Source organism: Necator americanus, chromosome I, assembly GCF_031761385.1.
Source record: "Necator americanus strain Aroian chromosome I, whole genome shotgun sequence".
In the NCBI taxonomy this organism is placed as follows: domain Eukaryota; kingdom Metazoa; phylum Nematoda; class Chromadorea; order Rhabditida; family Ancylostomatidae; genus Necator; species Necator americanus.
In genome coordinates, this window is record NC_087371.1 from 35,504,905 (window position 1) to 35,528,548 (window position 23,644).

Genomic DNA, 23,644 nt, shown 5'->3' on the forward strand with positions numbered 1-23,644 from the left:
CTTTCATCTGAATAAGTGCTGATAATAGGATATGACAAGAGTCAGCATTATCGTCTCCATATTGAGGCGGTTTTCTTCACCTTGTCCTTCTCCAAAATTCAATCCAAACAAGGTAAGTGTTATTTACTGTCTGTTCCTTATCAACGTCCTTTCATTTCTTTTTTTTGGATCATTTCATGTTTTATCAAGCATGGATTCATGTTATATTTGTGTATTTTCACCTTATATTGTTATCTCTCATGTACACCATGAAGATTACAACACCAGTGGCGAATAGTTACGAATAGTGTTTTCAAACCCAGTGCCCCGCAGAAATCTTCGATGCTGAATTCATCCCATACTTAGGTACCATTCGAGATGTGGCTTTCAAGAATGACAACGGAAATCCGAAACGATCTTGCTCAAATCAAAAATCAAAGGCTTAGTGAGAACTCAGGGGCTTCAGTTTACCTGGCAAGGCAACTCCCTTTACTTCCGTACGGATGATGAAGTGAAAGCGCATAGAGTTGGTGTAATCCTTCGGACTTTTGCGGAGTATTGTTTCTTCAGATGTTTTTATCTCCGATTCACTTTACCCACTTTTATTCCCTTGCTAATAGGGGTGCAAAGAGTTGGCTTTCACTCAGGCCCTTACTTCTGGAAGTAAATAACTAAATCTATCGGAGCTCTAATACTTAAGCGTTAGTCTTAGAAGATTTATGACATGTAAGTTATAAGTTACTAAGAGAAAAAAGTGACATAGAGCTACAGAAATAAGGGCGCCACCGAGTGTTCCCCCGCACTCACCATATTTTCACCGAGTTCTTCACGTTTTTGCAGCAAAAACTTCTTGAAAACCAGTTTTAGAACGCTAGCTACTACTGGAAAGGGTACAGAAGTTTCCCATAAATACTGCATTAAAATGTTAGCGTACATTAGCATCCTTACTGGACTGTACTGATTGTAAGCATTCTGAAACCTGCAGCTCTCACCAGGGAACGCCGCTTCATATGGATAGTTACGGATAGCCAATAGGTGCCGAATTTATTTATCAGTAATTTCAGTTTGGTTCCTTGGAGCGCAGTGACATCCGCGTTGAACGTCTCAATTTCCCCAAGCCTCATACAAACGAATCACAGGACTTCCAGTTCCCTGTCACTAAGAGAAAAGTGAAAGAGCTCAGCGTTCCTATATCCTTATCGAAAGGTAAACGGGAGCAGTTGGAAAAGTTACAGTCCAGGGAGCCACCTCCTCCTAGTCATTTGTGCTATGTTGGTGCGTTTTCGAATCCAGTTACATATAACATAGTAAACTGATTTAGTCATATGATGTTTCTATAAACAGCCTTCTATGCTTTTTTTTTCGTTTTGCAAATTTGGACCATTTAGAATGTTCCCGACCGGAATTCAATCTTCTTGAAAGTAACCCGGGCACTAGTCATGTATTATGCAGCACATATTGGGAGAAGAATAAGTATAGTGATGACTGGTTTGTGATCAAAAGAAGGACGAAGGTACACAGCTCCTTTTGATTTCCAATCTACTTTATATTTTTCTACTTCCCAACATTTCAAGGACGCTCCTAGTCAATTCGCAAAGTGGGAGAATGCATGGGAGCATTATGTTCCTGATCGTCTTGACCCTTTAGTCCGAGAAGTTATTCAGGATCTTGGACTGAAAACGCCTACATTTATACAGGTGAGGTTTTTAATTTGGTAAAAATTTGATCAAATACATACTTGGGGTTTTTCCAGACACAATGCCTACAAGTATTTCCGTCTCGGTATCACATTTTTATAGCAGCTGAAACAGGTTCGGGGAAGACAGTAGCTTATGGTGCCCCGTTACTCACTAGACTTCTGCAGAAAAAACGGAAAGGATTACGGGAAAAAGGTGTAGTTCGAACTCAATCGGTATTTTTTCTTGATGTGATACGTAGTTGCTTCTGATCTCGTCCGTGTCATTTTATCATTCAAGACCATAATTCACTATGAAGGTCTTTGAATTCCGAAGATAGTTTCTGCGTTTACTTGAAAATTCGTTGTGCAACTTATTTGTGGAAAACAGCAATTGTACCAATTCGAAATCAAATTTGCTATTTCCAGCTGTCATCCTTGCGGTTACTTCTTCACTGAAAGAGCAGACTTTCACTTTCCTATCGAAACTTGCTTCCAAAACAGGTCTAGGAATTTCGATGTGTTCATCGAACACGATCTGCTCGGTTTGTACTAATCTTTTATGGTTAATATTCACTATTTCAAATACTAACTTCAACTTTTTCGACTTGTCTTCAGTTTTTTCTTGTTAATGACTGTCTATCACATTATGTGCCATCAAGGGTAACTGATTCGTTAGGGGAACTATAGATATGGTGCAGATGATGTTACAGTGAATGGTTTATGTTAACGGTTGATAAGAATAACATGAAGAACGCAACACACAAAGAATAGTATGGGTAGCACCCAAACAAGTTTAACATTTTGATTTTTCCCGTAACGTTGGCGTCATTTAATACGTTTCTAAGTCGAATACTAACAACAAAATAAACAGTTCATATAATATGTTTTTACTTCGTCGGACTCAAAATAATTAATCTAGTCTTGTCTCGCTCTGATATAAACTCGTTGATAATTTAGGACGATTGGGACGTTCTCGTGGGCACTCCTGGGATGGTGGAAAAGTATTTTCGACAACGCGGAAGCGCCTCTGATATAAAACACGTATGTGACTTCCGTCTGCACCTTATTTGAATTACTTATTAGCCCCTATATTCGACTGTCCTTAAATCTTGGCATGTTGAATACCTTTTGATTGATTTACCTGAGATGCAGCCAAGATTGTTATTGAGTCGTCGGTTCATAATTGTGGTAAGTGGTGGGCTGTTATGTTACCAAATCCAAAAAATGAGGTAAGCACTGGCCGATGTGTTGTTCTTTGAGTTTATCTGTTGCTTGAAGGCTTCCTGTAGGGTGATGAGGCGCTTGAGAGGATAAGTAAGTTACTGTTGTCTTTGATTTTCTAGGCTCTGACGAAGGCGATAACGCCGCAAAGTTAGCTGTCTGTCAATAAATAAGGATGAATATCAATCCTGGCTATAGCTCAAGTAAATAAATCAAAGGCTGGATTACTTGTTTTTCAGCTCATAATGGATGAAGCCGACATGATTTTGGATGAGAGCTTCACTGATGTCCTCACCAACCTTTTTGCATTAATACCTGTGGCTAATTCTGTCACGAACACCACAAACGCGGACGAACAGTGTGATGGTAGTGTTCATCATTTCACACTTTGCAAACTATTTCATTAATTTTGCTTTTCATATTTGAGGTGCTCGTGTCATATTCTGTTCCGCTTCATGTCCAGAAGAGTTGGAGTGTCTTGCAGATGGCGTGGTCGATCGGCAATGGCTTCGATACATCAAAAGTCCGAAACTGCATTGTTTGTCCCAGAACGTTGAAATGAGATTTGTTCGGTGAGCTGATCTTTATTGAACCGAGATTCATTCGTTTCAACAATACTTTTGTGGGCTTAAACTGCATCGTTATTTGGAGGTGCAATTATGGAAAGAAATAAATATAATAGATAAATGAGTTCTTCATAGACTTAAATATTTACTGTTTGGAATAAAAACAGGTAAGTTCTTTGTCTCATCTTCTTTGGATGATGTTTATCCTTTCCGACTTGGTTCTATCCTTGCTTATTTCAGCGCACATACTTTATTTCAAAAACACTATTTAGGGTGAGAGAAAAAGACAAGATCACTCGACTAACAACATTGCTTTCAGAAGATATGAAAAGAGGTAATCTAAACCAAACAATGGTGTTTTGCAAGGTGAGATTATCTTTTTTTCTTCTCGACGCTGTATCCTAATTCATTTACTTAAGGATCGCGCAACAGCTTCTTTCGTATACCAAAATCTGCAGTCATCTGAGCTGAGTGTAACTTTGTGGCAGTCATCCACGATTCATGATGACACATCTAGAATATTTATAGCTACGGATGCAGCAGCTAGGTAAACTTATTGCAAGTTCTATTCTTCGCTGCTAAGACATCACTAGGAGCAGACTTTTTGACTACATTGAGTCCAGTCTACTCTCTAAGTAGATGAAATAATATTTCGTTAAGGGGAATCGATCTTCCTCGCTTAAGCCACGTCATAAATTATGATCTATCACGACACGCGGTCGACTTCCTACATCGGTGCGTAATTTTCAATTCGATAATCTAGGACACCGCTTTTATGCCCTTTCTTCTATTTTTACAGAATAGGGAGAGTTGGACGACTAAGCTCGTCCTTTCTGGGTAGAGTTACCTCATTTGTCAGGACGCCAAGCGAAGTTCGGTTAACAAACGCAATTGAAGTATGCAACAATCTATGAACAATAATTAAACTGCAGCAAAAGCTGTGTAAATTGTCGTATGCTTCTAGCTAGCTGCTCGTCTTGGTCGTCCGTTGTCGAACATTGAAGCGGATATCTCAGGTCAGATCAAGGCGTCACGCGATGAAAAGGACTAGAGTGAATCATATTTCAACGAAATGGATAGGTAAAAAAAGAAGAGAGATTTATTCTTCGCCTCAATAAATATAAATCTTTGTTTTGGTGCAATAGTAATAGTAAAGTAACAGACAGCTGAACAAGAATAAATTCATAAAAACAGACTCCCAAGTGTATTATTCAAGAAACACAAATAACCACACCAAAATCATAACTAATCGGAAAGCACAACTCGTAGAAGTGCGCACAGATATGGGCTGACAAAAGAGCTCCTCGCCGCTGAACATTTCGTACGGCGACAAGGTATATAATTCCTACATTCATTATAATGAGTAGAAGATGGAATGCAGTGAAATAGTTGTAATGTTTGAAAAAAGATGAAAGGCTTACTATCACAGAGGCCAAGGATAGCTTCCTAGCAACACTAGTAGAGTACAAATGTGACTAAAAAGGTCCTGATTGAAGCACAGGGGATCTTCCTGTTCTCATAGTTAAATCTCTAAAAGAACAGCTAGTCAATACAACATATATTTGAAGCTTAAAATGCTAAAGAAAAAATATCGGTTAATATGCAATGCTATTCCAAAGGGATGTATATGAGAAATAAAGCCTTCTAAGTAAATTCAGCTATTGAGAATAGCCCAAGCGTCATCATCCCAATCTTTTGAGGGCTGGGGAGCTTTTTTAGGTTTCGTAGTAGCAACTGGTCGAGTTTTGCTGAATGATGCCTCAAACTGCGTTATAGTCGAGTCTTCTGGAAAAGCAACAGCTTTAGACAGATTCCGTTTAAGGATCATGTCCTCTTGAAAACATACCCGTAACAGTTGGTTCTTCTGTTGGAGAAGTTAGCGTGCTAGGAGGAGATTTTGGGATTCTTTTCTTCTCTGCCACAGCGCTTTTCTTTTTCTCAATCCCACTTTCTGAGGAAAACAATAAAATTATATAACCAATAGTATGTATAAAAAATGAAGTGATAGTTATTCCCCTCAAATTGTTCGAGAGGAAGTTCTTTAAATACGACACGCTCACCTGCAAGAGAGAAGAATGCATCTCCCGCATGCCCAGAAGTTTTGTCGAAGGAACCAATGCTGAAAAGCAGTGAATAACTGTAGTTGGTTGGACAAAGGAAAAGCTTACCTTCCACTAGAATCATAACTACTCCTATTATTCGTAGATGTACATGAAGACTGCTCTGTGGGTGTTGACATCTCTTCATAGCCGCTACAATAGAATTAGGCCTGCATTTCATAAAGCGAATACTATGTGAAGTCATTTTCGGTGTCAGATGACGAAAATCTAGTGCAGTATGAGATTTCGAGCTTTGTAAGAGAGAAATGTCATGACTGGTTGATTCAAACACCTCATCTTCATCTATACCCTCAATAACACCACTTTCAGTCTTCATTTCTTTTTCGTTAAAATCAATTAAAGAGCAAAGAGGGACAATCCTATAGCAAATAACGGATAGAAGTGTTCGAATCGTAGAGTCACTGGATTTTTCTATTTATATCCTATTTCCCCTTACAACGCTCACCATCCCACCTTGTACGATCAGAACAAACTCGTACATTTATAATTGACATATGCCACTTAACAGGCTTCTAATGGTACTACTACTCTTCACAGAACTTAAACGAAATAACGATAACCAACTCACGTCTTCGGCAAAATATTTCCTAGACCCTGTAAAGATGGCGACTTCACAAACTGGGATATGCCACCCCAAGACTTCTGTCCAATTTCTGTCGCTTTGCTAGCAACTCCAGAAAGAAGGCCACTATTTTGTGCCTGAGCGAATCTTATGTTTGATTTACAGTTACTAGTTGTACAGTTATAGGAAAAAAAGTCCATGAACGATTCAAAATGGTGCGCAACAGATGGCACATGTTCGCTTCTTACAAAATTTTGTTCCATATATCAAAGCAACTTCTAACTTTTTAAAAAGCATCACTGTACCTTGCACGCTACTTTTTTTCAGCCAGCGAGCCGAAGCCACAGTGTCATTTAGAAAGGTGTAAGATGTGGTAATCAGCACCTTCCACACATTCAGATAAGATAAACGCTCATTACATAAAATTCGCAAAAATTTGCAGCAGTGCGTAAGCACGTAATTTAAGAAGAATAGTATTCGTGGAGGATTTTCAGGAGCTTTTGAGACCGTTCCTCCTCGACCAAGAGAAACTACTAGATAGTATTATTCGAACTGTTAGAAATGCGGGCACGTTGTTGTGTTTCCTAACACAAGCACATAATGAAATGTGAAAGTGAGTTAAAAAGAAAAAAAACCGCAAAAAAGGACTCACTGAGAGTTCGCTAGCTTTCTGCGATGCTTGAATGCTGACGTCCTTGGCTATAGCTGCAGCTTGTGAAGCTCCTTTCGAAATCATATTCCAACCCTATAATACAGAAAAATTATTCATTCACTCAACATTTATTCAGCAGGGATAAAATGGAACATGTACCCACCATAGATAAAGAAGACATGGCCCCACTTAAAAGATCATCTTGTTGTCCACCAGGAGGATTAACTGTATTTCCAAACCCTCTGTAGCGGTCGTCGCTGAATCGGACGCTAATTACATAGTCGGGTCAAAACGACATGAAACACGGTGCAGTTGCGTAAGTGGCTGCGCTCGAACCGGCTAGGTGTAGATGGTAGTTGGAATTGACATGGGACCATTGCAGAATGCAGTGGTTAGCGCTAGTAAGGGTCCTCTTTAGATTCTAACTCCTGCGCTCCATCGCGTCGCTTCGAGCGCAGCCGCTTACGCAACTGCTCCATGCTTCATGTCGTTCTGACCCTACTATACATCATTCATAATATTAAAACGAGGAGTGAAGATAAAGTGTTGTGCCAATCGGAACTGGACACAGGTAGTTGAATAAAAATTCAAGAAGACGGAAAGATGGGCGATCACACACCTCTGTACAGAACCGCCACTGTTGTAACCGCCACCTCCTCCATCCGAGTATGCCACGGTATTCCCACCGTAGTAAGACCCCAAACTCGTCCCTGAAGAGCCTCGCGACATATCCCCACCAAGTCTGTTCCCCGGTGTAAGTGTTGACGGGACATAGTTGCGCGCTGAGGACGTTGCAGCAGACCATTCTCGTCCTTCAGCCTCGGTGGCGACCTAAAGCAGCCCGCAAACAGTACCAAGAAAACATCAGTCAAATTCATAATTTCTTAAAAGTATTCATTCGTATTCAAAATTCATAATTTTTGAACGTATTCATTAGCTTTCATACGAAATAAAGACTGATTTTGTTACATCATACCTTATCTCGGAACAGAGCAGCAGCACGAGAATTGTACTTGTCATGAAGCGACCAATCCTCACGATAATCAGGTTGACTTTCGAGAAACTCACGGAATTTCTGATTCCCTCCGACTTTCATCTTTGCTAATTCTATGTCCTTCCACTTATCCATAGTCACCGAGCGCACAAAACTTAAATAACGTGGGTACTTAGCAGCAAAAATCTTCAAAAAGCTCTAATAGGATTAATGAAGTGAATCTAACCTGAGATGCACACCCAGTCCACGATGAAGACCAGAGCAATCCAGACAAATCCATATTCCATATGAGACAGACACCCACTGAGGATTATTAGCTCCACATTCAAAACAAGACTGAAAACAATGAACGATGAAATAGGAGATGATGATCTTCTCGACTAAGAGCTAATGGAACAAATGCTGGATCGATCCTCAGTGAAATTTTGCTGGCGCACAAGAAAAAAAAAACTAGAGGTACAAGGAGTCCGCAAAAGTATACACATTAGGAGAAAGTTGATTCACAACACCACTTTGTTCATAGATTCGCTTACACAATTTTTCAAATAACGTAAAGTGAATAGTCTCGAAATATAGTTCTTCTTCACAGGTTACCCAATTAAATTTGTGACAACTCACATTATTCTGGTTTAAAGGCCGCAAGTCTTTCAGAACTCTCCGAGTGCGAGGACTGGCCATCCTAGTAAGACTAAAAATTAATAAATATGGTTAAAAGAAAATATTAAAACGACCATCTAATCAAAACGTTAGACTGTGCCCAGTAACTCGAAAGGAAAAATACGGGATAGCAGGAGATGCAAATCGATTGCCATCCGGAGCAGTTTGGGGGAATTCGATTGGAGCGCTAAATTCAAATGTCTGGGGAGATCGGCATGCGGAAGTATGGCCATTTCCACATAAGCAAACCGTTTTGAATTGATTTTTACTTCACATGGATTAGCAACGACAATTGCACAATTTATAATTCACAGCATCACTTTTAACTATACAGCATACTTGAGAAAATCAATGGGCACGAAAGAGGACAAACAATCAATTGCATGAAAACTTTTACAATCGCTTTTCAAATAACACCTTAAACTAAATCTAAATCCTAAACTAAGGAGAAAGCATAACAAAGAACAGAATTTAGAAGAAATGAGATGGCCAAAAAAACACAAACAAAAGAAGAAAACAAAAAGAGCAAATAAAAACGGAAACGAAGAAACGAAAAACACAAAGATAATGTGTCGAGTTTCGACAGCTCGAAGAAAAGGTGTCATATACTTCCAAATCCTGTGAGATTTAAAATTCCTACACACAAAAAAAAACTGCAATAAACAGGAACAATATATTTCTTGATACTACAATTACGATGATTCGGACATCTAGAACTTGTTCACTGGCATTCCGGAAGGAGTGTTAACACGTGGGATGATTTTGCCTTGCGTGACGTAACCTAGGAAAAAAGGAAACATAGGAAAATACTTAATGAAATTTTAATAAGTAAGAAACGACTGACTCTTTTCCGAATTACTAAATCAAAGCAACAACCAAATTTTAGGAGAAACTGCTCTATAGGGAACCACTTCTCAATGACGCTTGCAATCTTGCTAAAAGTGTCTAACATTCGGCAATAAAGCCTCGCAAAGAGGGGTTTGCAGGAGATTAACTCAATACATTCAGCCATTCCGTCAAAAGAATCAGCAAAGATCGAGCAAAGATAGCAAAGTTTCGTCCTCCTTTCCATGCTAAGCTGACATTGTACAACCATGGCAACACTGGACCAGGTCGCAAGTCAGAATCAACCACAGCGTACCTGAGAGAGCCAATGCAGTTTACCAAAAAAAAACAGCAAAGCCGTATATTTTCAAAAATTTACTATCATAAAAAGATGACCATGAACCTGAGACATCCTCACATGACTTCACCTTCTTACTACCACTTATGTTGCTTTCATAGTTTTCCCGCGCCATAAAATGCGACAACGCGGGGCACCAAGATGTTGGGCGAGAAGCGACAAACGACAAAAGAGGAGCTCTTCTACACTTTTCGAAGCGCAAAAGCTGTTCACTTCCTTTTACGTCTGCGGCACCAATTTGAATTTGAATCGAGTGGTCGAGTAACCACAAAAACTGCAAAATAATTTGACCGACCTGACGTGGTGGGAGATTTCGACTGCAAGCGAGGAAAATTACATCTACCAGAGGAAGGTGAACCCTTTTTGACCCTGTAGTTCCCATCATTGTACCTCAAGTCAAGGAATGTTGGAATCAACTTGGACAGAGTTAAATCATTTGTACAGTTGCGAAATAAACCGATGAAAAATGTACAAGAAAACATGTTTTCTAAGAGCATACCTATGTAATGATGAAGAGCGATTGAAGATCTCTGCGTAGGGATTTTGGGTATCCATACTGCAATGAACTATTTCACAAGCACTATCCTTATGAAAAATTGAGGACAACAAAGCACTTGGATGGAGTTCTTTTTGAAGAGTGTAAGTTTCCTTCTGAATGGCAGAATCCCTTCTTCTGGAGGCCTAGCATTTTTGGCGTCGTTAGCTGAAAAAAGGAGAACGGGCGGATAGAAGGCAAAAGTAAAGCCCAACTGTCCAAGTTAACCTCCGATGCCACGCTGCCGTTCGCAGACATTTGTGGGCTGACTTCTAAATTGCACCCAAATGAACCCAAACTGCTGTTTATACCATCAGCCTCCGAGTTCTAAACACAGAAATAAACCAATGATACCTATGTCCAAAAGAATTCACGACAAGTACAAACACCGGTTAGCGTAATTCTATTACCGTTCGCAGGAAGGAAGGAATCTCAGTTTTTGATCCACAGCCGAACACTCCGGTGAACGAAAGATTTGACATTGATTCAGTGTCATCTTGAAATAGAATATTTGATCGCTAAACAAATGTGGCCGTCTGATAAGTTGGGTAGCTGCAGAGAGGAGAAAATCGCGGAAGAAAAAAGGGCCGCATTCACGCGGCGTAATGATCAACGGCAAGAGCTGCCGATCAAGTGTTTTTGATCTGCCGTATTGCAGTGCCTTTGTCTTTTCAGCCTTGCCAAAATTCAAAAATAACCGCCCGTGAGCGCCGCTCCACAACGCTGCATTTGGCTTCCAATCATCTCACTTGATTCAAACTCAAACACTCGTGGCAAGTGGCTTTCTAGAGACTTTGTCAACTGATTCGGCAAATGTGCTCTGTTTACCTGTTCCTCATCCTATTTTGCAAGTTTGGTGACCCAAAAATTTCCCACCTCAAGTGACTCCTTGAAAATCTATCGCATCGGCTGCATATTATTCAAATAACAATACTAAAACAATCCCCGAAGCATAACTCACTAGTGCGGGAATCTCCAGCAACGGCGAAAATCTTGTCTATGCTAGAGTCGTAACCACCGTCTTTGGCAAATCTGAATGCATATCTTCCACTTGCTCGTTTATTTGTGGATGCATAGCCGGAAAATAGAGTGAAAAAACTATTCCAGACACATCAGTTCACGAGAAAAGAGATTTATGTTAATGTTGTAAGAGCTGTTGGTAAGGATATACATCTGTTTATTTCTAAATACCTGCAAATACTGAACTATACATTTGGAGTCATCTTGGTGAAAAGTGTAGCGACCCCCTTTTGACAAAACCACCTTCACACATCGAAAACTCTAGTTTTTACTTTCCCTGTAATTTTTTTTTCTCATATATGACGTACAGGACTTTAGCTTACCTTTCATACAACTTCCTCATGCCCTCTAATTCTTTTCTTAAGTTGGCTTTATCTTCTTCACTTTCTTTCATTTTAATTTCGGCAGTTCTCACCCATTCCTTTAACTCGTCCATCTCCCTGTGAACAGAACACACTGAAAACTCCTCTAAACATCTAGTCGTTTCCGCCTACTTCGCTTGTTCTTTGGAGATCTGTGTCTGCTTCTGGCAATACTTTGTTAGTTGACTTAGTTTCTCACGCTGAAAACAAAGTAGGAATGGGTTTAAAAGGTTTTTCCAATGATTTAAGATACCTGCTTCTTCAGATGTTCTAGAAGGCTTTTAACAAGCATTTGCTGAAAGTCGTACTTTTTCTTCAGTGCAGCCATTTTCTCCTGGATAAGCTTCTTAGGTGGCTAAAACAGAATATGAATAGAGACTAATGGTTTTTTGCTTCGTTGTGACAGTCGACCGGCAGCAGCGAGCTCCCGCTGCCGTTCCCAACCCCTTTCCAGACTATGGGGAGGATGATAGCAAACTGGTGGTCAAAAGATTAAAAAAAAAGAATGAAAACCATGACAAAAGCAGCAAGCTAACTACAAACAGCAAAATTTGGAATTATGTCTTTGTCTACCTATGAAGATGAATCAAAAACAGGAAGAAAAGAAAACCTTGAACAGTTCCTGTAGTTTTGGGTCCATTGCAGAGTTAATCTCTATCGTGCGCATCTCGCGATTACAAACTGGACACAGCAAAGGGTTTCCTGTAACGAAGACAGCATAGAACGTAGTAATCCATCTTATACGTAAACAAAAGGAATGAGGAAGTCTGTAGATACCTGTTTCTTTCTCAAGGCAAGCTTTACAAAGTAGGTGGTAGCAGCTCGTTAGGAAATATTTCGGATTTGTGGGAGCAGACGGCAGAATATAACAACAATTGCAATGCACGAAGTCAGCCATCTGAGAGAATGGACAATAACCACTAAGAACGGATATAAAAAGAAGAAAAAAAATTAGCGAAAAGTTGCGCATGAAATGGATGTATATAGGGAAGGAGCTAAGCATTGATGAGATTCAACAATGTCATTCTATTCTGCATATTATTTCATTAACGATCTGCACTAATATCCGCTTCCTTGAATTGAGGAACGAAATCTAAATGGAAGAGTCAAATTCGGTCATTGTATATTGGGCGGAACCCAAGCCTTAAAGGCAGCGTATGGTGATTTTAACGGGGTGCGAGAACCACAGCGAAAGCCTGAAGTTCATGTTGTAGGCTATGTGGAAAGCAGCGTGGATTCACTCATCTTTCCCTAATCATCTTCAAAGTATCAATCGTTTGTTCCTACGAGATACACTAAAACGCGGACCCGTATACACCCTCCCGGTTGTTGTTCATTGGTTTTACTTGGATGGACTGGTGAGGAGAGTTCATTAATCCTCGACCGCTCGCTCGTGGACGCGGCACGTGTATAAAATACGCGATCTAACAGACCTCGAAGGAACTAAAGCGGTTTTTTTTACAACAACAAGGGAAAGGTGAGCGCGAACACGCTGCATTCCGCAATCTACAACCCGAACTCTGGGCTTTCGCTGTGGTTCCCCAATTTCGTGATACGCTGTCCTTACCTCTTTTATGATTAGGCGCTCGCCTAAGATAATTGCAAAGTTGTACATGGAAAAGTATTGAAAGATATTGAATACTCAACGGTCTGTCGCTCATTATCCAAGGTGGGGAACTGTTTTTTCTTCCACCATTCGTAAAACAGCGCAGAACACGAAGTCCGGCCTAGAGTAGAGCCAAAACGACATGAAGAACGGGCAGTTGCGTATGCAGTTGCGCTTCAAGCGGTACAGCGGAGCGTAGTAGTTGGAGTCTAGACCTTTACCTTTACTGGGGCCATTCCTTGCTGTAGTTCGCGATGGTCCTTCCTCGAGCGCAGCCGCTTACGCAATTGCACCGCGCTTCATGTCGTTTTTAACGGACTATAACTTTGTTGTGGATCGAGTGTGGCGCAGGGAGTAGGGGTTTTAGCTGGGACCGCACGGTCGATGGTTCTAAGCTGTGGCAGAGTTAATCAAAGATGTAGTCCTTCCGGGAGCGATAAATTGGAGCCGGATTTGCCTGGAAGGAGGGAAACACTCACGCAGTACATCGGCTAGTTTCTGTAAGTCATTGTATAGGCTGTACACAAGTTCATGCACCTCAAACGATTCTGAATAAATGAAGTCGAATGCGTAGGTGTTGCTTCAAAAGAGTCGATCGGCCCCGTGCACTTGTTTTTTTTATCCTTCGACTTTGTTGTCCCTCTTCCTTTACGTAGTTACGAGCAGCTACAATGTTTTCACCTTCAGAAACTTTATTATCATTATATTTATTATTCATTATTATATTAGCAATAAAATAATATATTTTACATATGTTACTATTGGCTGTTATTGTTGAAATATAATTGAACTGCATTAAATATCCCAGCACATCATTTCTAATTCTAAAACTCAACAATCCATCAGCTTCATCAGCTCTAGGGTTAGAGGGAAATTCTGAGTCAATTATGGGACATTTGTGCGATATTTCTACGAATTTTTACGAGTCGCGGCAGAATTTACCTTCAGATTACAGACGTGGTTCAACTAACTTTTTTATTTATTTTTTTTTTAGAAAAAAAAAGTTATTCAAAATGGAAGAACAGAGTATTTTAAGGGCCTATGTCGGATACACAATAAAAAAAAAACGCAAAACACGTATCAAAACACGTATAATGCCTCATCTACGATAATGTGACACTGCATAGAACCATTCACATTCACCGTACACTACCAGATTCTCTCTTTGAACTTCTCGATCTGGAAAGCCTTCTTAGCATTTGTGACTCAGCAGATGGACGCTAAAAAAGTTTTTTGAACATAACAATAGAAAGGCTGGTTTGATATCTAGGAGGAGACAACATCAAAATCTCACAATGATTCTCCTTGGGCGAATACCAAACCATCCGCAAAACAACACTCCAATGGCCACAAGCACCCAAAATCCAAGACAACAGAGACCAATGTAGTCTCTTAAAGTGTACAGTTCACTCAAACCACTTAATTTTTGGTGAAATTTTTATTTATTTGTTTAAAAACAGTGCTACCCGTGTGTTCAAGACGATTTCGTTTCAAACCGCTCGAAAAGGTTTGCGAGCGTACAATCTGGTCAAGACTCGTGGTACAAGTTGCGTAATCTTGCGGAATTCTCGCGATGGGACCCTTGCTCTCATCCGCAGCACGAGTGGCAGGGATTCCAGCACAAGTGCCCGTACCCATAATGACTGCAAACGAAAGGTAGCATATAAATATGTATTTGTGTTCCTCTCTTCTCACGAATGCTCTATCAAGAAATACATAGTAAGCAGCATAAGAAGCAATTTGGAATCCCACAGATGGATTCGATTTTGGAATGAAATGCTGCAAAATTGGCAAGTAGTATTTGTGCTAATAATTCGTCTATAATTTCTAAGGAGAAAATGATTTTTTTTTTCAATTAGAGTGTTCTTTAACGAGAACTCGCTGTTGCTTGCTTGATTTGAATCCAAGCGAGCGAGTTATTTTAATCACAAACAAGGCGAATTGCTTGTGTTTACGTCGCGGAATACTTAGTTTTGTAATAATAGTTTTCTAAAATGTGTGTATGATTGATTAGTCCTAAAGTTTTGGGCATAGTTGCTCTCGATATATACATCATTGTACTTATTCCCAAAGAAGGATTTAGTGACATTTTTTATTCAACAAATGTTGCAATGATCTGTTTTTAGAAAGTTATCGATTTTCTAGAACGCTTATCGATTTCATCTATTCACCTTGTTGTGTCATTTTGATGCAACCATCTCTACGTTCTCTTGCTGTCAACATTTCAAAAAAGTTGTTCTTCCCTCTAAGAAAAAGTAAACAGTCCCTACTGGTTTAAAGGCAGCATATCATGAATCTGACTTGTTTATGGATTTCTCATAGAAAAGTTCTATACGGGTCATAGATTGCGGACAACCTCAGCAGTATATTCATTAGTTTAACATGAATAGGCTGCTGAGGAGACCTTATCGATCCTCGTTGACGCGGCGCGTGCGCAAGGGTGGCGCGTTGCAATGTAAGCCGTCGTAAACAAAAGGCGGCTTTCGAGCCGTTTCTCTCAGCGACCATGGAGAGATGAGCAGAACCACCTGGTTTTCTGGAATCTGCGACCCTGTATAGAAGTTTTCCATGGGAAATCCATACCACGTCGGATTCGTCGTATGCTCCCTTTAACTAATGCATGACCGTAGCGGCGGCGGTATAACATCTGTTGACAGCTGTTTAGGCGCGCACGCGATGCCCATCTGCATCTGCTTGGATTTTATTAATTAAAATCGGCTGTACAGTGTATGGAAAACTCACATGATCCAATGCGTACAATGCAGTTCGAAATTAACGAAATGACATACCCTGAAAAAATTTAATAAGATCGTGAACAGGTGAATAGTTCCATATATTGTCCTATCCTGCTGAAATCATCTATTGGATTCCTTCTTCTTTTCTTACCCTCCACTTAATTCAACATTATCAGATGAGTATCTGAGGCAGAGATGGGAACACAACCATGCCAAGATTCATGTCCAATGGAATTGCATGGGACCCATCTACACAAATAAGGTTTGAATACGGGAAAATGGCGCTGGTAGTGACATTCTCAGTCTCATATCGATGAGTAAATGAGGAGAACTCTTCTGGGTCCCATGTTTCGCAATTATTCTGAACCAGGGTCATGCATGTTATGGGGTTCTCCTATCGGACTGCTGTAAGGATGGAACAGGCGGCGGGTCTTAGGAAGATGGACCGACGAAGGGCGGAGCAGTAGGTGAATTGTGCGCAGCATGATGGTCAGAACAAATTGAAATAAATTCAGGATAGGTCTACTGCTACGGTAACATGACAGCGGACATCCAGTTTATTTTCACACAGAGCTGCTTACTGAAGATTAAGTGTTGAGTAAGTTTGAATTATTTCAGAACTTGTAGAAAACTAATCAACAATTAGAATAAATCTTTCTGAAGTTTTTGCTTCCAGTTGATCCATGGTGATGATGATCATTGAAGAAGTTAAGGATTTTTGTTTTTGAGAAATGGAAGAACTATACGTAAATTTGCATCAATCGCATAATTTTGGAATAAACTCATGGAATCCTCTTGTAAAACATAGTGGAAAACATTGAATTTGTGCGATAATCGCCTAGGGAAGATGAGAATAAAGCAGTGACAATGACTTTTATTTTAGAAATGATGAATTACACCTTGAGTCCACCCAAAAACTTATATTTTTGCAGTTCCTGGTTGCTCTAAACGATGTTTGTTTTAGTCGGCGTTGTAGCGATGGCTCTCCATATCCATAATCATATGTTCTCGTGTGAAGCAGTCAAAAAATAAAAAAATCACCCACGCAGAAAAAAGGAAAATTCTGAAGAGTAGAATGTTCAGCTTTCAGCAGAATACACTAGTAGCCTGATCAATTTTTATCTCCTTCATTACACTCCTTTCTTTTTCTATCAACTCTTCAATCTTATCAAATTTAGCTTAGGGTACAGTTAAGAGGGTGCGTAACTGCTCCGGTTTCACAATCAACACAATTGCTCCATTACGTTGGACGCTAGAGATACAAGTGTAGGCATTAACTAATGATAGTTTTAATAGAATAAATAATATGATTAAATTTTAGTTTAATAAAATAATAAAATTCCCACCTCTTTGGCAAAAATTTGACTCAACGAGGTGTCCAGTCTGAGCGTTTATTTTCACATTGTCAAAACAATATGTTGGCTCTTTCGGTTTTTTTTTGCGCTGTTCCTCTATAATCCGATGTAAGCACCTCACTCTTTTATTTCTTATTGTCTTGCGTGGTCGATTACATCGGATGAAGCACGTGTACAACTGTGGACGCGGACGTAATTGCGTTCTAACGTGCTTCGTAGGAAGAAACATCCGGTAAATCCGTTACTCGCGCCGTTTTTCATTTTGTCGTTTTGACCCGAGCATATGTGTATGGGACAATACTCAGTTACGTACTTAGTTCTATTTATGTCCTATTGTAAAAAAAAAAACGAAGAAGCTGATTGAAAAAAGAAGAAAAAGGGAGGTGATGCAAAAATACTGCACTGGGACAATACGATCCATGAGTGTTCGCATGCGAAAGACGAAAAATAATGTTCTATAAATATCCCATTGAAATTAAAAAGCGCTCGAACAATGAGTTAACCATGCAGTGACCTCTATTTTTAAGAAAGTTAGTGAATGACTTGATGATTCGAACAGGAACCACTTGATTTTCTTTTTCCGGCCAGTAAAACCCTCTTCCAAACGTGAATAAATCAGGTTATGTCGGAGTGAAAAAACAAACAAAAACAAAAACAAACAAACAAACAAAGGCGGACAATCAAACAACAACAACGTCGGCCTTATCTATAGAAGAGAGCCGGGCTGGCTGTTGTTTTGTCGCTTTTTGTCTCATTTTTGCGCATTTAACTAGTTTGATACTAATTTTATATTCGGAATTAATTTAGCGGCGTATAATAGCTCCAATAAAGGAAAAATGAGAATAATGGTCATTTCCAACTGATTTTAGATGGGGAACCAGAGATGTTAATGAAGTAACATGTTGTCCCATTGTAACTAACCGTACTGAGAACTGTTCAGTTGAAACATCTTCGTATATCGCCTACATTTTCCAATTAAACATAGAAAAACCCACATTAAGACCGGAAAAAAAAGAAAACCACGTCTGACTGGATGGAAATGGAATATTCTATTACGGGAAATGTATTTCCCAAACATCACACGTCCTCACTCGAGGGAACATGAGTAAACATCCCATTCACACTATCACGAAACCTCTTCACACATCCGATCGCACTGAAATGGGAGAGAAATCGATTTTTCTTATGACGTCCCGCAATTGCGGTCAATGTCTGGTAACTACGGGCAGTTCTTTCGAATTCGTGGATCGGTGTTCTCGTCGCTGCCATTACAATGTCCTTTTCGTCGACATCGACGGACACTGTTAATGTTTATTTACAACAATACTGGTGGTATGCACTTGAGTACAGATCTGTCTAGTTCCTCACTATTTTTGCTTAGTTCCTCTCTTTTTTTTATCCTATTGAAGTTTTTTATTCCTTGTCATCCTTGAAAAAAACATCTCTTCTCAGTTACTAAATTCTCGTCTTGTCAAGATCCCGACAGTATGTGAACTTCTAGAGATTATTCGCATTTTTTGTTGGGACCAAAATATTCTGACATGCCAGTAATGGGATGCGAACGCTTGGGACCATCTCCATAGCTGCAAGCGCGTTTCCATCGCCAGTCCTTGTTTATTATTCGGAAACCGGCGTCAAGTCAATGTTTACGTATTGGTTTCTGCTCTTGCTGCCTAATTACTCCAGCACATTATTTCTTCTCTTCCAGGAGACCAATGTGGGTTCTCGTGTTTCCTACTTAATTGGTTTCTCCAGGCTTAAATTCCATGGATCCAACAGACGAGGATGCATTATTACTATTACCATTATTACTTACTGTATTGTTTCCGATATATCAAATATCGATTAACGTTCATCAATATCGAAAAATCGTCACAATGCGTTGTTCTTATGTGTTGCTTTACTTTCATATTTATTTCTTTCTGAGGCGTTGTTGCCTGTTGTTTGGATCATCGATTGGCGGCCGCTGCCGAGCGGCCTTTTGATTGTCTTCGTCGATTTTCGCATTTTCTTTCCGGTTTCTGGTTAATGTGTTTGATTTCACTTAACGCGCGCACAATTCTACTTTTTTTCCAGATATTTCCAGCATTTCACATTATTAGCAACCCAAAGTTAGTGCGTCCAATCTGAATTCGGGGCGTTATGCCTATTTGCGGTGAACATACTGCCGATCCGTCTTCTGTACAGTCGACAAGAAATGTCTGTTTTTATTTCTATTTTTTTTTTAAAATAACTTCACTAAGTCATCTCGTTTTTTTTTGTAGGAAATTACGTCACCGGTCAACGAGGCAGGTTCTAATGAGGTGCTCGAACCGAAATCTGCTATCGATGTTGCCCTTGAACTTATAGCTCGAGCAGAAGTGGAAGCTGTAGAAGCAGCTAGAATGTGAGTATTTTCTACAATAGTTTGAACATTTTCATCATTTGCAATCCTCCTCTATATGGTGGCTAATGGTGCTTTTTTTGAAGTCAAGAGTTCGTCTTTTTTTTGACACCGCTTTTTCCGCTACTAATTTTTTTTCAGACATTATGATATAGTGTCACTATTTTTCTGAAGAATTTACTAGGATATAGTTTCACTATTTTTGAAAGACAAGTGAAAGACAAACTGGAATGTTGTTCTTTTTCAGTATTGCTGAATTTTTCGTTTTTGTTTCTGAAACCAGTAAGCATTGAATAATCCTTTTCTTCCGACAGTATACAAATTATAATTTCTACCATTACCACCAAAGTTTAACTCATATTTTTTTGAGAACCGAAATTCCACCGTATTTCTGAGGCAGTTCAACATAAATTACTGGTGTGTCAACACATTTTAAAAATGTTTTTTGGATTGTATGCTATTTTTAAGTAATGTCTGAGATTTATTGATTCTTTGCATTCCGCTGGAGGTATTACTGGAGCAGTTATATTCATGATCCTATGTACTGTACAATTTATATAGTTTCTAATTTTCCTTTTTTTTCCTCGCGGATGTACCATTAGATTTACTTTATATCTTAACTCCGTGATCCGTTTTTGGAGAAATCTCTCTTTTTCAATACTTTTCATTTCTTTTTTTATTGCAGTGTATTTTTTCTTGTATATCACTTAAATTCCAGAGCTGCGCTTAATAAACCAAAACCACGTGGTCGACCGCCTCTCCACCGAAAAATTGCTAGGTATGTGCTTTTTTGAGAAGTTTTGCGGGATTATAAGTTGCGATAGGAAGAATTTTCACTCTTTTCTTTTCAGTTCTCCTCAATTTACTTCTAACTGTAGATCTGATGGAAATCAAGGCACGAGCAACGATCTGGTGACTGAAACGCCAAAGCTAGTTCCGCAGAAGAACCTTAATGAGGCACAGGTAACATGTTTGCCCGTAGAATTGGGACTCTTTTTCAATTGTATTGCGCTATTCTCTCTCTTTTCTTTTTTTCCCTTCAGTCGATGCAGATAGTAGAAATAATCATTGACTGACAGTGCTATGCGTCTCAAGATGCTTTACCAAAAGAATTTTATATCCAAAATAATTTTATGGGGAAGTTGTTTAGACTTGTAAATTGGTGTAGACTATTAGTTGTGTGGACATATGTGTAGACTCATTTCCTCCTTGATTGCAGCATTTTACGTTCATGTGTACGCATTTTAGCAGGACGGACTCGCACAACTGGACCTTTCATCAATTCTGCCAAAACGAGCCGCTCCTCCGTTCCCGACGACAGTCCCTCTTCCAATTCTTAAAGACCATTTGGAAGTAGAGGCTGCACCTCGTGCTGTACCTCCCAGCGTAGAATTGTCACTATTTGGAGGAGAAGATATTGCGGAACCAGAGTCGGCCGATTTCGACAAAATGGTGCTTCTTAATTATGGCAGTACCGACGGTCGACTGGAGGACGAAGAAGAACCCAGTTCTGCGTCCGAGTTGAGTAGTCAGAAAGGAATACTTCCAGCACGAAAAGAGTTGAAGTTCAAGGACAAAAAAGCTGAAGAAGAAGCAGCTGCAGTGCAACGTATTTTAGAAGAAGTATGTCCTTTATCGTCCTTTCGAGAGCGATCTTCCTCATCAGGAACTCCCAATAAAGAAGCGGACGAAGATCCTGCGTCTTCTTCAAACCCTCGAAAGCGCAAGCCCTATAAGAAGTATGTTCTCACAAGTTTTTTTTTTGTTTCTCTATTGCTTGTTTGTTGTCTCTTTCACTGACGCGCTTCGTTTTGAGGAAGGCGAGGGGAAGACCAAAGAAAATCCCCAAGGAAGCGATTGAGGACTTGCCTACCCCTCAAAAAACTGGGTAAGCGTCACCTCTATTCCTTATGGGAATTAATTTCTATGCTGATTTTGGCATTTTGCAGACGACCTCGTGGGCGGCCGAAAAAGAACGGCGCAGATTCTAAATTGGATAATAAATCAATGGAAAAGTAGATTTTTTCATTTTATGAATATTTCCGTTAGGATTGTAATTGGTTCTATTTAGAAAACAGCATGACCGACACAGAGGACGCCCACGTCGTGCTGCATCTATGATACAAGATTTTCTGGAGTTATACGCTAAAGTGGATTTGGCTGATCTTGAAGAAGTTCATGCACGGGTGAGTATATTGAGGAACATGCGTATCCGACTATTTGTACTGTTGGAGGGGTAATTTTGTTCCTGGTCGTCTATTTAATAATGGTAGCTTCTGTTATTTTCATGTATCTCGAATATCCTTCTTTTCTCATAAGATATCTCACAGAGGCTGCTTATTTTAGGCGACTACGTTTGTAAGGATGTTGATAGACGAGTACGCTGTACCTTCTAACACATCACCACGTAAAGAAGATAGTCGAAGTTCTTCGTATGAAGGAAGTATGTTTTAAAAGGAGTTTTTCTGTTTTTTTTTCTTCACTAAATTGCCCACACTTGCAGACGCTCCTGGTGATTCAGCGAAGAGAAAACGTGAGGCTAATGGCTCAGATCAGTACGTAGCTAACCATTCACCGAAACTTGAAGGTTTGCATATAGATAGATGTTTTACAATGTCCACTTATTTCCAAATATTGTTTTCGAATATTTTGAATGTACCTTGTAGGTATTAAGTGAGTGTGATCAGAATTGGTATTGCAATTTATTAGTGTAAAATTTCGACTTACTCGCCTGAGTCAGAGCCTTCAAGCACTTCCTGGTAGCACTTTATCGAACATCACCAGATGGAGTTGCACAGGACGGAAGAAAAGTGTTTTCTCTGCAGCGCCCGAGTTAACAAAAAGAGTGAACCGAAATGTTAGCCTAATACAGCATGACATCAGTTTTGATTATAGGCCAGCTGCCACTGCCAACCGTAGTTGACATTTCAATTGTTTTTTCTAGCCTTATAAAGAAGACTGAAAGTAGCGCTGAATTTTGGTTTGTAAATACTTCACAACTTTTTTCAATTTATGCTATTGAATTGTTCAGAAATGGATGTATCGGTAGATGCATGCACAATGGATGATGAGGAAAGCGGTGATGAGGCAGGCAGTTCAGGAGAGGATATGGGTGAACTGGATTACGAAAGTAATTGTGAGTTATCTTTCATATCCAGTGTAATAACACCTTCGCTAAGGCAGCTTATCAATCAATATTTTTACCAGTTTCTGCATTGTTATGGTATTGTTTACACTTTTTCCAGTAAATTTCTCTTATTTTCACTTTGTTTGTTTATTTTTTTTTCGAGTATGTCTTCAAGTGGCTAATGGTTTATTAATCACGAAATCCAAGTTTTGCTTCGTGCTGAAACGGTCATATCGACTCACTTCTTTATTTTTTTTCTAGCGGACGCCAACGAAGACTTCGAAGATGATACAAGAGCCGATCGACGCAATGGGGCAAGGGTAGTGCTCCCAGATAATTTTATTGATGCTATTCCTGTTCTTAGAGGAGCCGCTTTACAACCTCTACCTACTACAGCTGATTCAGCGCTAAGATAGTTGTGTTTTTTTTTGTATTACTTTTTATTTTCATAGGAACTTGTTATACCTCATTCTGTATCTGATGTTGTATTTTTGATATTTTTTATTTGTTCTTTGATTCTCAAATAACCAGTCGCTCAGGACCGTTGTCCTGAATTTCGCACAATTCCTTGTTTTATGGACTTCCTCGTTCCATCATCTTTTGGGTCGTTATTCGCCAAGTGCATTTGTAATCGGTGATTCTTTCTTATCCTCACTACTTTTTTTGTTTTCTTGTTTGCCTAGAGGTTGCGTGGAAATCAAGTGCGTTTCTGATTGGCCATGTCCGTCATCACTTTCTTTTTTGAAGTGTAGATAGAGTTTAATTTACAAAATTCCTATATATGTGCAATTTTTGCACAAATCCCCAATTTTGTACACATTAATATCATCGAATTATTTAATGTTCGGCATAGATATATTAGGCCCTTTCGAAATAAATGAGATGTTTCCATGACAACATAAAGAAGAA

General features: G+C 39.5%; 4 protein-coding genes across 7 annotated transcripts; 2 read left to right on the forward strand and 2 right to left on the reverse strand.

The window, feature by feature from the left end:
- Positions 1–31: 31 nt before the first annotated feature.
- On the forward strand, positions 32–4,495 carry RB195_007882 (uncharacterized protein; the record flags this gene model as incomplete). Its single annotated transcript, XM_013445080.2, has 14 exons — positions 32–112; positions 1,044–1,254; positions 1,368–1,492; positions 1,554–1,676; positions 1,733–1,871; positions 2,084–2,199; positions 2,615–2,698; positions 3,118–3,244; positions 3,306–3,450; positions 3,717–3,810; positions 3,864–3,991; positions 4,105–4,179; positions 4,244–4,340; positions 4,409–4,495. The coding sequence occupies 14 exons, from the start codon at positions 32–34 to the stop codon at positions 4,493–4,495; spliced, it is 1,632 nt and encodes a 543-aa protein (XP_013300534.2).
- A 603-nt stretch (positions 4,496–5,098) lies between these two features.
- Positions 5,099–8,450, reverse strand: RB195_007883 (uncharacterized protein; the record flags this gene model as incomplete). The annotated part of the gene is made up of 11 exons (XM_013445079.2): positions 5,099–5,229; positions 5,291–5,395; positions 5,505–5,563; positions 5,613–5,696; positions 6,133–6,263; positions 6,779–6,871; positions 6,942–7,035; positions 7,398–7,609; positions 7,755–7,926; positions 7,999–8,108; positions 8,391–8,450. The coding sequence occupies 11 exons, from the start codon at positions 8,448–8,450 to the stop codon at positions 5,099–5,101; spliced, it is 1,251 nt and encodes a 416-aa protein (XP_013300533.2).
- Positions 8,451–9,139: 689 nt separating this feature from the next.
- RB195_007884 (uncharacterized protein) lies at positions 9,140–18,303 on the reverse strand (the record flags this gene model as incomplete). Of its 3 annotated transcripts, none has more annotated exons than XM_064181760.1 (17): positions 9,140–9,210; positions 9,908–10,002; positions 10,112–10,168; positions 10,227–10,315; positions 10,376–10,474; positions 10,558–10,643; positions 11,109–11,179; positions 11,491–11,607; positions 11,662–11,729; positions 11,783–11,884; positions 12,140–12,231; positions 12,307–12,327; positions 12,387–12,427; positions 14,279–14,355; positions 14,430–14,526; positions 15,878–15,925; positions 18,221–18,303. In XM_064181760.1, the coding sequence occupies 17 exons, from the start codon at positions 18,301–18,303 to the stop codon at positions 9,140–9,142; spliced, it is 1,314 nt and encodes a 437-aa protein (XP_064038523.1). The 3 variants fall into 3 exon arrangements, with proteins under 3 accessions (XP_064038523.1, XP_064038524.1, XP_064038525.1); XM_064181759.1 differs by adding an exon at positions 13,673–13,715 and having other exon boundaries at positions 12,307–12,427; XM_064181758.1 differs by lacking the exons at positions 14,279–14,355; positions 14,430–14,526; positions 15,878–15,925; positions 18,221–18,303 and having other exon boundaries at positions 12,307–12,427.
- Positions 18,304–19,367: 1,064 nt separating this feature from the next.
- RB195_007885 (uncharacterized protein) lies at positions 19,368–23,151 on the forward strand (the record flags this gene model as incomplete). Of its 2 annotated transcripts, none has more annotated exons than XM_013445077.2 (12): positions 19,368–19,424; positions 19,490–19,611; positions 20,327–20,386; positions 20,460–20,571; positions 20,857–21,347; positions 21,425–21,496; positions 21,558–21,623; positions 21,680–21,794; positions 21,955–22,051; positions 22,112–22,195; positions 22,640–22,744; positions 22,997–23,151. In XM_013445077.2, 12 exons carry the CDS (start codon positions 19,368–19,370, stop codon positions 23,149–23,151), a joined length of 1,536 nt encoding a protein of 511 aa, XP_013300531.2. The 2 variants fall into 2 exon arrangements, with proteins under 2 accessions (XP_013300531.2, XP_064038526.1); XM_064181761.1 differs by having other exon boundaries at positions 20,487–20,571.
- Between the last annotated feature and the right edge of the window lie 493 nt (positions 23,152–23,644).